This window comes from Leopardus geoffroyi, chromosome E2, assembly GCF_018350155.1.
Source record: "Leopardus geoffroyi isolate Oge1 chromosome E2, O.geoffroyi_Oge1_pat1.0, whole genome shotgun sequence".
In the NCBI taxonomy this organism is placed as follows: Eukaryota; Metazoa; Chordata; class Mammalia; order Carnivora; family Felidae; genus Leopardus; species Leopardus geoffroyi.
In genome coordinates, this window is record NC_059335.1 from 34049824 (window position 1) to 34060945 (window position 11122).

The window sequence follows — 11122 nt, forward strand, 5'->3', positions numbered from 1 at the left end:
TCACCCGTGCGATGGCCCAACTGTACCAGTCTGTGCTCTAGGCACAGGGAAAGGATAGTGAGCAGCACAGACAACAAATGAAAAGAGGTTTTGGAGAGTGGGAAGGGCTGTGAGGACAATGAAACAGGGTGCTGTGATAAAGAGAGACAGTGGCCTGCTCTGGAAGGCAGCTATGTTAACCACTGTATCACCAATGCCCCCCCCCTTCCCCCCCCTCCCCGCACAGGCCGGCTCTGGATAAGGTGATCAGAGAAGGAGGTGCTTGTAAGCCAAGGCCTGAGTGATCTGAAGGAGGAGACAAAGTGGAGAGCTGGAGGCCCGCCTTCTGGGTGGGGAGAACATCACATGCAAAGGCCCTGGGGCAAGAGCAAGCTTGCCTTTTTTTTTTTTTTTTTTTTTTTTTCTGGAATGGAGAGAAAGTCATTGTGTCCACAGGGGTGTGAGCGAGGCCCAGGCTGGGAGGAGGTGAGGTTGTGGAGATAGGTGGAGACCAGATCGTGTGAGTCTTACCAGGGCCATGGCTTTGTTTACACAAGCTTGGTGGGTAAAGGTACATTGGAGTTGAGCTTTCAGGGAGAATGGGAGATCGTTCTTAGGGTGGCTAGGAAGAAGGAGTGGTGAAGGACTCCATAAACAGAGTTGCTATTCGGAAAGCAAGTCATGAGCTGGGGGGGGGGGGGGGGGGGGGGGGGGGGGGGCTGTGCGGGGAAGGCCTCCTGGTAATTTTTCATCTGCCGCTTCTTCCTGCCTTGCAGTACCTTGCCTATAGGGAGGAAAGGAAAGTGTCCGAGCTCCCTGTACATGGCCTGGTTGGAGACGCTGTCCCAGGACCTCAGACCTCCGGTCATCCTGATCCGAGGAAACCAGGAAAACGTGCTCACCTTTTACTGCCAGTAACTCCAGGCATGGCCACGCCTGCCCAAAGCTGAGGAGGCCTGGGACATCTGTTTGTCGGTGGGGACAAGACTCGTGTCCTGATGTACCTTAACTGGTAGCATCTGATGATCCGACTGAAGAAGCTGGTAGATTTCCAGACTTTGGCTAGACCCCACTCGAATGGACACATCCTCTGGGCTTTGTTTGTATAGGCTAGGGAAGTAGCAGATGAAGTTGTGTGGAAAGTTCTCTGGTGGATATATATTCCTTTTAAGTTTTCTTTTGATCTTGATTACAACGAATTAAGATTTCCGTCTTTGATTTATCTGCAAATTTGAGTCGGAGTGCTGAGTGTGAATCTGGAAGTTTCTAGACCTTCCCTAGGAGTGCTCCCTCAGTGTACCTCCCTCCTCCAACAGTCAGGAGGATGGACACCCCTCTGCAGCCCTTCCAAGGAGGAATCACAGGGCCCTCTGGGCCTCCATGATGCAAATTTCTTTAACCACTTCTCACTCTCTTCACTTTCAATAACGTGTCTTCAGCATTTGGGTTGGTTCTTTAGTAGACGAGGGACTTTCAAACTTGTTTGGGCTGCAACCCCCAGTGAGAAATATATTTTTTGTTGAGACTTGAGACAAACATGCACTGAAACTATAAAGTGTCACAAAACGATACTTCTCCTTACTATGGGTGATGCGCTCTGATATTTTCTGTTATATTTTGTTTCCTCTTTTTTTTTTAAGGGAGGGTAGAGGGAGAGAGGGAGAGAGAGAGAATCTCCAGCATACTCCATGTTCAGCATGGAGCCAGACTCAGGGCTTGAACCCATGACCCTGAGATCACGACTTCAGTTGAAATCAAGAGTCGGATGCTCAACAGACTGAGCCGCCCAGGTGCCCCTCTTTTTCTCTTTTGACGTTGGTTGCAATCCACTAATGGGTGGTGACCCATGATTTGCAGAAAGGCCATGTTGGGCATCACTGGCGTTTCTCCATCATATCCCACAGAGAAGGAAAAGGAAGGAAAAAAACATGTGAGGAGGGGTGCTGGTGGTGGACGTGTCGAGAACGAGCTTCAAAGGAGGGACAAGAGTTAGGGTGTCTCATGGAAGGATGTTCATTTTCAGGTGTGGTTGGGGAGGGAGGATGGAGGTCTGGTTAGGGATGTTCAGGATGCAGGTTTGGTGGGTCAGGAATGGAGAAGCAGAGAAGAGGTATAAAGATGGCCAGAGTGGCAAAGGATCAGAAAGGTCCACACCCCGTCCAAGGCCTGGTAAAGAGTGAGGGTTAAGGAAGCACCAGCCAAAGACAGAGGCAGAGGGGGCTGCGATGGAGGTGAGTGCAAGACGGGGCTCAGCAGGGAGAGGGAACCTGGGGAAGATGAGCCTTGTTCAGGTAAGGGTGTTTGGATGCTTACAGAGCGTTTGCGCCAACCAAGCTAGGACGCATGAGCAGAAGGTACATTAAGAGATGCCCCGTGCCAGCGGGCGAGGCTCCCTGAAAGGGCATTTCAGCTCTAGATGCACCCCTGCAACCCATACAAGTGGGTTGTTGGGAGGTATGACTGGCTGGGCCTCCTTGCAATGGCCACTTTCTTGAGGGCGGCCAAAGGAACGAGGCATCTTTGGGTCTGGTAAGCCCCCTCCAAGCCCACTGAAGTGCCCACTTAGTCACGAAGGCAAAAATCCCTTTCTTAGGATCGGGAGCCAAGGGACTTCAGTGTCTCCCAGGTCCTGTGGCTGCAGACACCAAAGGCTGGGGGCTTCTAGGCTGTTACAAGCCCCACAGTAGGTTCACCGCATGGGGACTTGGTGAGGGTCACCTAGTGCCTGGCTGAGCTCATTAGGGATGGCTCCTCTGCTCCTGAGGGACCGGAGAGGGGTCCTGCCTCTGAGCCATTCTTTAGACCTGGGACCAACCCCCAACTCCAGATAAGGTGAAGCTTCAGTCAGGGAACGCTTGTCTTTCTAGAATCACATAGAAAACCATTTCCTGGCGAATGGGTGCTCCCTTTTCAGATCTCAGGGAGACCCTGATCCAAGGACAAAAAATGCTCTGGGTTAGGGCGTTGGAAAAACAAACAAAAAACCAATTTTCACTCTGTTGGAAACTGCATTTTGAGCACTGATAATAGCTTTGTTTAAAAAAAAAAAAAAAAAAAAAAAAAAAGCCTTGAGGGGCACCTGAGTGGCTCAGTCGGTTAGGTGTCCGATTTCAGCTCAGGTCATGATCTCACGGTTCGTGAGTTCAAGCTCCACATCGGGCTCTGTGCTAGTATCTCAGGGCCTGGAGCCTGCTTTGGATTCTGTGTCTCCTTCTCTCTCTGCCCCTCCTCCACTCACTCTGTCTCTGTCTCTCTCTCTCTCTCTCTCAAATAAACATTAAAAAAATTTTTTTTTAAAAAGCCTTAACAGTAAGGTCAAAAACAAATGAATAAAAAATGTGCTCACTTGGTCAACAGAATTTATTTGTTTTGGAACATGCTGTTTCTCAACTCTGCTGAGTGTTTTGAAAAAATTAACTGTATTGTTTTATCAACCCTGGATTGAACTTTTCTCTGAGCTTCTTCTAGATCTTTAGGTCATATTGCCAGACTTCCACGTGAACATTTACAGGAGCCACTAATTTTCCCTTTGCTTCTCTGGCTTGTGTTTGCAGATTCACAGGGAACTCATTCTCTTTTCCTTCTTCTTCTTCTTCTTTTTTTTTTTTTTTTAATGTTTATTCATTTTTGAGAGACAGAGACAGAGTATGAGCAGGGAGGGGCAGAGAGAGAGAGGGAGACACAGAATCTGAAGCAGGCTCCAGGCTCTGAGACGTCAGCACAGAGCCAATGCAGGGCTCAAACCCGCAAACTGCAAGGTCATGACCCGAGCCGAAGTCAGACGCCTAACCGACTGAGCCACCGAGGCACCCCATCTTCTTGATAAGAGTCTCTGAGTATCTCAATCTTACCTCAAGCCAAGAGGTGGAGGGGTTAAGTGGAAAGAGTCACAGCATGGCCACCAGGAGGCTTGGACTTGAGTTTCTGTCTCCTCCCCAAACCGGCAGTGTGACCTTGGATACCCCTTAACCCCTCTGGGCCTCTGTGTAGAACGAGAGAACTGGACCAGAACAGGTGTCACCAGATGACTGCCTGCTGATGGCTATGGTTTGGCCCACACATGGTTGATCAAAGTTGTGAATGCTGGGGGTGGGGCGAAAACCACATTCTTCTGTCACCCCCACCCTCAGCCACCACTGCCTCCTGCCTTAATGTGTGATCAGAGGCTCTCAAGGTCCTCCAGCTCATTGTTTGGCCCATAGGGCAGCATAGGTGTGACAGATTTCAGTCCCGTGTGTGTGTGTGTGTGTGTGTGTGTGTGTGTCTGCCTTTGAGTGATAAAATCCTCCACTTTTGTGAGTTTCAGGGCTGGGAAGTGGCTGGGTACGGCCGGAGCCCAGCGGCAGCCAGCAGCCACACTGGCCACCTCAGCAGGGACTCCTCCCCCATGTCCCCCCCAGGATCCGCTGCCCAGTCAGCTCCCAATGTTCCCCTCACCATTTCAGCCTCCAGATTTCACATCCTCCTTTAGTTCCTGCTCAGACTTGTTGTGGCTTTGAAGTAAGCACAGTGTGGCCCATTTTTCACCCAATAGGCTTGCTGAGTTCTACCTCCCAGGCAGAAAGCTGTGGGCCTCGTTAGCACACGGAGAGTCCCCATTTGGACTGGGTTCCCTTTTACACACCTGCCTGGCCTTTCCTGCGTGGCAAGGGAGAGATGGGTGTTACGAGGATGAGACCAGCTGGAATGTTCCAGAAGGACCACCTAGCTGCGAGGCCCCCAGGCACAGGCAGAGCAGCCAGGTTACGCTTGTAGCTGTGTTTAGCTCAGGAAGTTACCCCAAAAAATGCTGCTAAATTCAAAAGTGTTCACAAAAAACAGGACCCAGGAGAGCCCAGCCACCCCTGCATCGGTAACTCCCCACTTGACGTGACGGTTAAACCTATGATCGAAAGCACAAGCATCATGTAAGCACTGCTTCCTGAAAGGGAGCCAAAATAAATTCAGTTTCTAAAAATGCCATGTGGGCAGAACCTTGTGCAGAACCACCTGGCTGAGAGGACGGACAGCAACATGTCATACGGATGAAGGACAGTGTCAACAGAGAACAAGTGTTTTTCATCCCAGCTTAGAGTTACAAATCAAAGGCTCTAAGGATGTGAAGGAGGGAGCAAACCCATAAGAGCAAGGGAATTAGGCCAGTCTCTCTAGAGAAAATGGTGTTTAGAATAGGTTTGAGTGATCAGTAGGATTCTACAGACAGACACAAGGACTGTGGTTGGGAGGAGGTATTTCAGGCGGCATCGGTGGTTTGAACAAGGACTTGAATAAGGAGAGCCCTTGTTTGGAGAATAAGAAATAAGCCAGTTTTCCTGGAGCATGAGAGCTGGGGGGGGGGGGGGGTGGTGATAAGATCAGGAAAGTCATAACGTGGAAGGCTCCCCCTCTCAGACCGGGGAGCGCATGACTGACTCAGAGGCACTGGGGAGCCACTGAAGGTGAAGGGGCAGAGCCTTAGAAAGCTTGGCTGGGCAGGAGACGGAGGAGCCTGGAAGAGAGAAGGCAGGGCACCCAGGGAGGAGGCTGTGCAGACTGCAAAGGCAAGTCAGCAAGACCCAACGCTCCAGGAGTGGCAAAAGCTATGGAAAAGAGGATGAAGAAACCATACCTTCCAGAACTATGGGCTTCCTGGATATATGTGTGGGTGGAGATAGAGAGCCTGGGCAGCTATAAGAATGGAGAAACCATGTAATATGGAGGATGAGGTACCAAGCTTTCTGGTGGAGAAAGAGAGAGTGGGTTTGGTTTTGAATACTTGAAGTATGAAGACATCCCAGTGGGCAGAATTGGGGTCCTGGGGCTCCGAGAGCTCAGGGTGTCCACTGTTAGCTGGGCGCTCTTTGAGAACAGAGACCGTAAACAGATTTGAGAGTCACATTCTCGAACAGGAATACTGAAGCCAAGGCTTGAGTGAGATCACCAAGAGAGAAGGAACAGAGGATGGAGAGGGGTATAGACTGGACCCTGGGATGGGCTATATTTAGGGGGAAGAAAGAAGAAGGGGCAGTCTAAAAAACAGCATTGATGGAGCAGGAGGAAAACCCAGGTAACCAAGCCCTCAGAAGACCCCAGAGAAAGGGTCAAAGAAGCACAATAGAGCCCTCAGGGCAGCTGTCTGCAGAGGGGCTGAAGCGGCTGAGAAATGCTGTTGAATTTGGGGTGTTGGGCATCACTGGGAGCTTTGCAGAGAATAATCTGGTAAAGTGGTGAGTCAGGGCCCAGGGACTGAGGAATAATTTGTAGAGAGAAAAGGAAAGCGGCAGACATGCATATATAGACCTTATGCGTGAGTGACCCAGCAAGGGAGAGAAACATAAGGACAAGAAGGTGGGGGAGAAACAAGTTGGAAACTTGAGGGAGAAGTAGATTCCAGAGACGTTCTGATTATTGTTATCTTAGGGCGCGTATCGGTCAGGACAATGCTAGGCTATGCATTGTCAGTGGCTTACATGGCAAAGTTTGATTTCTCTTTTCCGAACATCTCTATGCTGGTTAGGCAACTCTTCGGGGCCCCTCTTCTCCACATCAACAGCCAGTGATCCCAACTACCTCCAGTTAGTGAGGACACCACTCCAGCCGGTAGCTGAGGAAGGGAAAAGAAAGCTGGAATGTTGTGCTCTGGCTTCCAAATGCTTCAGGCCAGAAGCAACATGTTACTTCCGTTCAAAGCTCATTAGCCAGATAAGTCACCTGTCTCCACCTAACTGCGAGAGTGCTGGAAAATTGGAGGGAACATTTGAATATTCACTGAGCCACAAATGTCTCTGTTATAGGGTGGGGGTGAGTAATAGAGACCTGAGTGTATCTACAGGTCAGAGGCGGGTAGATTCAGGATGCAAGAAAGAAAATAATTGACAAAGAGGCAGTAATGGGGAATTAAGAAAATGACTGGTGGGGGGTGGGGGCGGCGGGATTTTGCCAGTCAGAAGGGAAGGCCTCGCTGATGTCTGCCAGCCCAAGGGTGCAGAACTCTCAGGACACCTGCCCTTGTGACTTTCCCTGGCGGGGCTCCCGAGCACCAGGGCAGATAGTGAACATGCAGAAGGCAGCTGACATGTTCCCCAGCAGTGGGGCTGGCCAAGCAAGAATGGAAGGCCAAGGCAGAAGGGAGTCAAGGAGAATGATAAAAAATACCTGGAGATGGCTGACCATGAGCTCCAAGGTTGCTAAGAGGCCAGAAGTGAACTACAAGAGTTGAGATTTGTGGGGCTGGTCTCATGAGGACAGAAAGGGTGCTCGGTGTGAGTGGGAGAGAGGGAGACAGAAGAACACAGGGTAGTTTGTGGTTAGTATGTGTGAGATTCTGCAGGAGGTAATAATATTCTAGCAAAATCTAGAGCTTTTTTTTTTTAAGTTTATTTTATTTATTTGGTGGTGGGGCAAGGGGGTGGGCAGAGAGAGAGGGAGAGAGAGAATCCCAAGCAGGCTCTGCACCATCAGCACAGAGCCTGAGGAGGGGTTCAATCTCACGAAACATGAGGTCGTGAACCAAGTCTAAATCAAGAGTCAGATGCTCAATCGACTAAGCCATCAAGGCACCCAATGTCCACCATTTGACTATGAGATCTGCGAATGTGGCGAGTGGGGTGAACATCTGGGTTATTGGATGAATGGTAGTGAGATCTAGAAGTCTCAGGGGAGGGCCCAGGGCAGCTGAAGGGTACTCAGGGGAGAGGCTGTTTACCAACCGGCATGGGGTATTTCAATATCTCAACTGCTGAAGTAGCTCAGTGAGTGCACGTCAGCCATGATGGCGACCACATCTGATTCATCGTTGCACCCCGACACCCAGCTTGGCGTTAAAGCATATGGTTCAGTGACATTTAGTACACGCACGCTGTTGTGTGACCGTCACCACCACCTAGCTCCAAACGCTTTTTGGTCATCTTGAAAAGGAAATCCCAGACCCATTAAGCAATCCCTCCTCACTAACCCCTGGCAACCACAGATTCTGTCTCTGTGAATTTGGCCGCTCTAGATATTTCATATAAATAGATTCATATTCAGGTGACGGACATTTGAGTCGTTCCTACCATTTGGCTATTATGAACAGTGCCGCTCTGAATACTCGCGGATAAGTTTTTGTTTAAACTCCTGTTTTCAGTTCTTTTGGATATATACCCAGGAGTGGAACTGCTGGGGCATATGGTAATTCTATGTTTAACCTACCCGGTAAATGAACCCCGGGTGTATTTTTAAACCTTGTAAGGGCCAGGTTTAGAAGCGCACGCTGCAGGTAACTGTCAGGCCCGTTGTTGGCCACAATGGTCAACCTTGACTGGCCATACCCCTTGGTGTCTCCCATTCAAGAGGCACCTGGGGTTTTCAAAAACCGAATCGGTTTCAATTTTCTGTGAATTGAAAAGGCATGTAACAAGCACTTTTTTTTTTTTTTTTTAATTTTTTTTTTTCAACGTTTATTCATTTTTGGGACAGAGAGAGACAGAGCATGAACGGGGGAGGGGCAGAGAGAGAGGGAGACACAGAATCGGAAACAGGCTCCAGGCTCCGAGCCATCAGCCCAGAGCCTGACGCGGGGCTCGAACTCACGGACCGCGAGATCGTGACCTGACTGAAGTCGGACGCTTAACCGACTGCGCCACCCAGGCGCCCCAGTAACAAGCACTTTTAAGAGATCAGCAGCACGGTTGGGAAGCTGCAGGAAGTGGATGCCACACTGCTCAAAGATTGAGAACCATAATCTGAGATACCTCTTTCCTTTATCAAGCAAAGACACTTCCCCCATCACTGGCCCGGCAAAAGGGAGGGTTTGCCTGGGGTGGGGTAGCTACTTTTGGTGAGGAAAGAAAGCTGCTTCCGGCCTTGCTTAGCAAGGGCACCAGAGTTGCTATGGAATGGATTTCATGAGTGTTGAACAGGACGTCCATTTCCTGGGCCAAAGAAGATGGCGCGCGCGCGCGCGTGCGCGCGCGCGCGCGTGCGTGCGTGCGTGTGGCCAAATTGGGACTTCAGAAATGACCATAAAAGGTAAGGTTTCGGGTTGGAGCTTGGGGGAATCTCTAACACCCCAGTAAAATAAGAGATCCAAGAACAAAGTACAGAGGTGCAGTGGGCCCTAATCACCAGATTGTTTAAAATAAAGCACGTGCACTGTCAGTGATCTTTTGCCTGTTCGACATTTGCAAAGGCCCCTTCCAGACCTTCACAACCGGACTGTAAAGGAAAACAGTTCTTGGCTCCTTCTTCCCTTTCCCCTCCTCAGAATTTAAATATGAATTAGGTCACAGCAGAGACAACATCACGGAGGTGCTACTACAATCAAGGTAAAATATCTCCATAGTCCGTTCAATTTCCACATTTCCAGAAACCTCATTTAAGAATATGGATTTCCCGGGGCACCCAGGTGGCTCAGTCTGTTAAGCATCTGACATGATCTCACAGTCAATGGGTTCGAGCCCCACATCCGGCTTAGTGCTGACAGCTCAGAGCCTAGAGCCTGCTGCCTCGGATTCTCTGTCTCCCTCTCTCTTTGCCCCTCCCCCCTCATTCTCTGTCTCCTTCTGTCTCTCAAAAATATATAAACGTTAAAAAAAAAAAGAAGAAGAAAAGAATATGGATTTCCCTCGGGGCACCTGGGTGGCTCAGTCAGTTGAGGGTTGGACTTCAGCTCAAGTCATGATCTCAAAGTTCGTGGGTTCAAGCCCCACATCGGGCTCACTGCTGTCGGCCTGTCAGCCCAGAGCCTGCTTGGGATCCTCTGTCCCCCTCTCCCAATCTGCCCCTCCCCCACTGGAGCTCTTTCTCAAAAAATAAACAGAAGCATTTAAAAAATAAGAGTATGGATTTCCCTTTAGCTCACTATATTTCTTTTTCTGATCTGCTTGAATTTCTATCTTTGAAAGACACAAAATAAGTATGTATGATTTCATTTATATGGACTTCCGGAATAGGCAGAACTACTGCTCGAAAACTTCCCACTGCCCACAAAAGACGCTCCAGCTCTCAAGGGTGGCCGTGTAAAGTCTTTCCTGAGGCGGTCCCGAGAATTCTTTCCAGTCTTACCTCTCGCTGACATTATCATTATTACTAGTTTAAAATAAGCCCTGTACTTACTGTCAAACTTGACCAGTGACTTCCAAACCTGGCCCTTGAACCAGTACCAACTTAGATGCATCAGGCCCCGTTTGCTAGGCCTAAAAAGGGACCCAGACACCCATCCTGGGTTTCTTGTTTGTTCATTTACACGTTTAGTTGAGGCATAATGTGCACACAGGGAAATGCATAAATCTTAAGTGTGCAGCTTGATCTGTTTTGACAAATGCCTGGACCTGTATAACCCACATCCTATGAAGACAGAGCATTTCAACACCCCAGAAATTTTCTTCGTGTCCGGTGTTGTGTTGGTAAATTTTAATATCTGATTCCCTGGGATTAAAAAAAAAAAAAAAAAGCAGCCTCTCTTTGTAGTGTTTGCTGATCTCTGTGGTGTAAATATTCCCAGCATGGCCAATTTCAAGCTATCAATAGGATGTCCCTTGAAAGAGTTCTCACTGAAGAGGTTCACAGTGCGTTCTTGTGACCCGGGACCAGGTGACCTCGGCACACCACCGCTGTGTCCTTTCCAAGTCGATCTCTGTCACCTCACCCCCCAGGCAACCATAAATCTGTTTCCTGTCACCATAGATTAACTTTGCTTATTCTAGAGTTTCATATGAATGGAACCTTATAATATGTACTCTTTGTGTCTGTTTCTTTCGCTTGTGGTTTTGAGAATCATTCATGCTGCTGCCTGTATCAGTAGTTGGTTCCTTTTTTTAAAAAAAAAAAAAAAAAAAAAAAAAGAAAGGTTTATTTATTTTTCGAGAGAGCGCAAGCAGGGAAGGGGCAGAGAGAGGGGGACAGAGGATCCCAAGCAGGCTCTGTGCTGACAGGCTGACAGCAGCGAGCTTGATGTGGGGCTCCAACTCACGAACGCGAGATCATGACCTGAGCCGAAGTGGGACGCCCAACTGACTGAGTCACCCGGATGCCCCAGTCGTTCCTTTTTATTAGCGAGTAGTATTCCATCGTGTGGATGTTCCATAGTTTGTTCATGCAGTCTCCTGGTCATGGACGCCTGGACTGTTTCCCAGTGTTTGGTGCTATTAGGAATAAAACTGTCATGAATGTTCTTGTGCCAGTC

General features: G+C 49.2%; 1 protein-coding gene across 7 annotated transcripts in view; it reads left to right on the forward strand.

Moving 5' to 3' along the window:
• The window catches only part of SLC12A3 (solute carrier family 12 member 3), a 38789-nt gene extending 37229 nt beyond the window's left edge, over nt 1-1560 (forward strand). For all 7 annotated transcript variants that reach the window (XM_045442816.1, XM_045442818.1, XM_045442819.1 and 4 more), the window contains one exon: nt 756-1560. In XM_045442816.1, the coding sequence (XP_045298772.1) occupies nt 756-897 (142 nt within the window). In that variant the 3' untranslated portion in view covers nt 898-1560. The remainder of the gene's footprint in view (nt 1-755) is intronic.
• Nucleotides 1561-11122: the final 9562 nt, after the last annotated feature.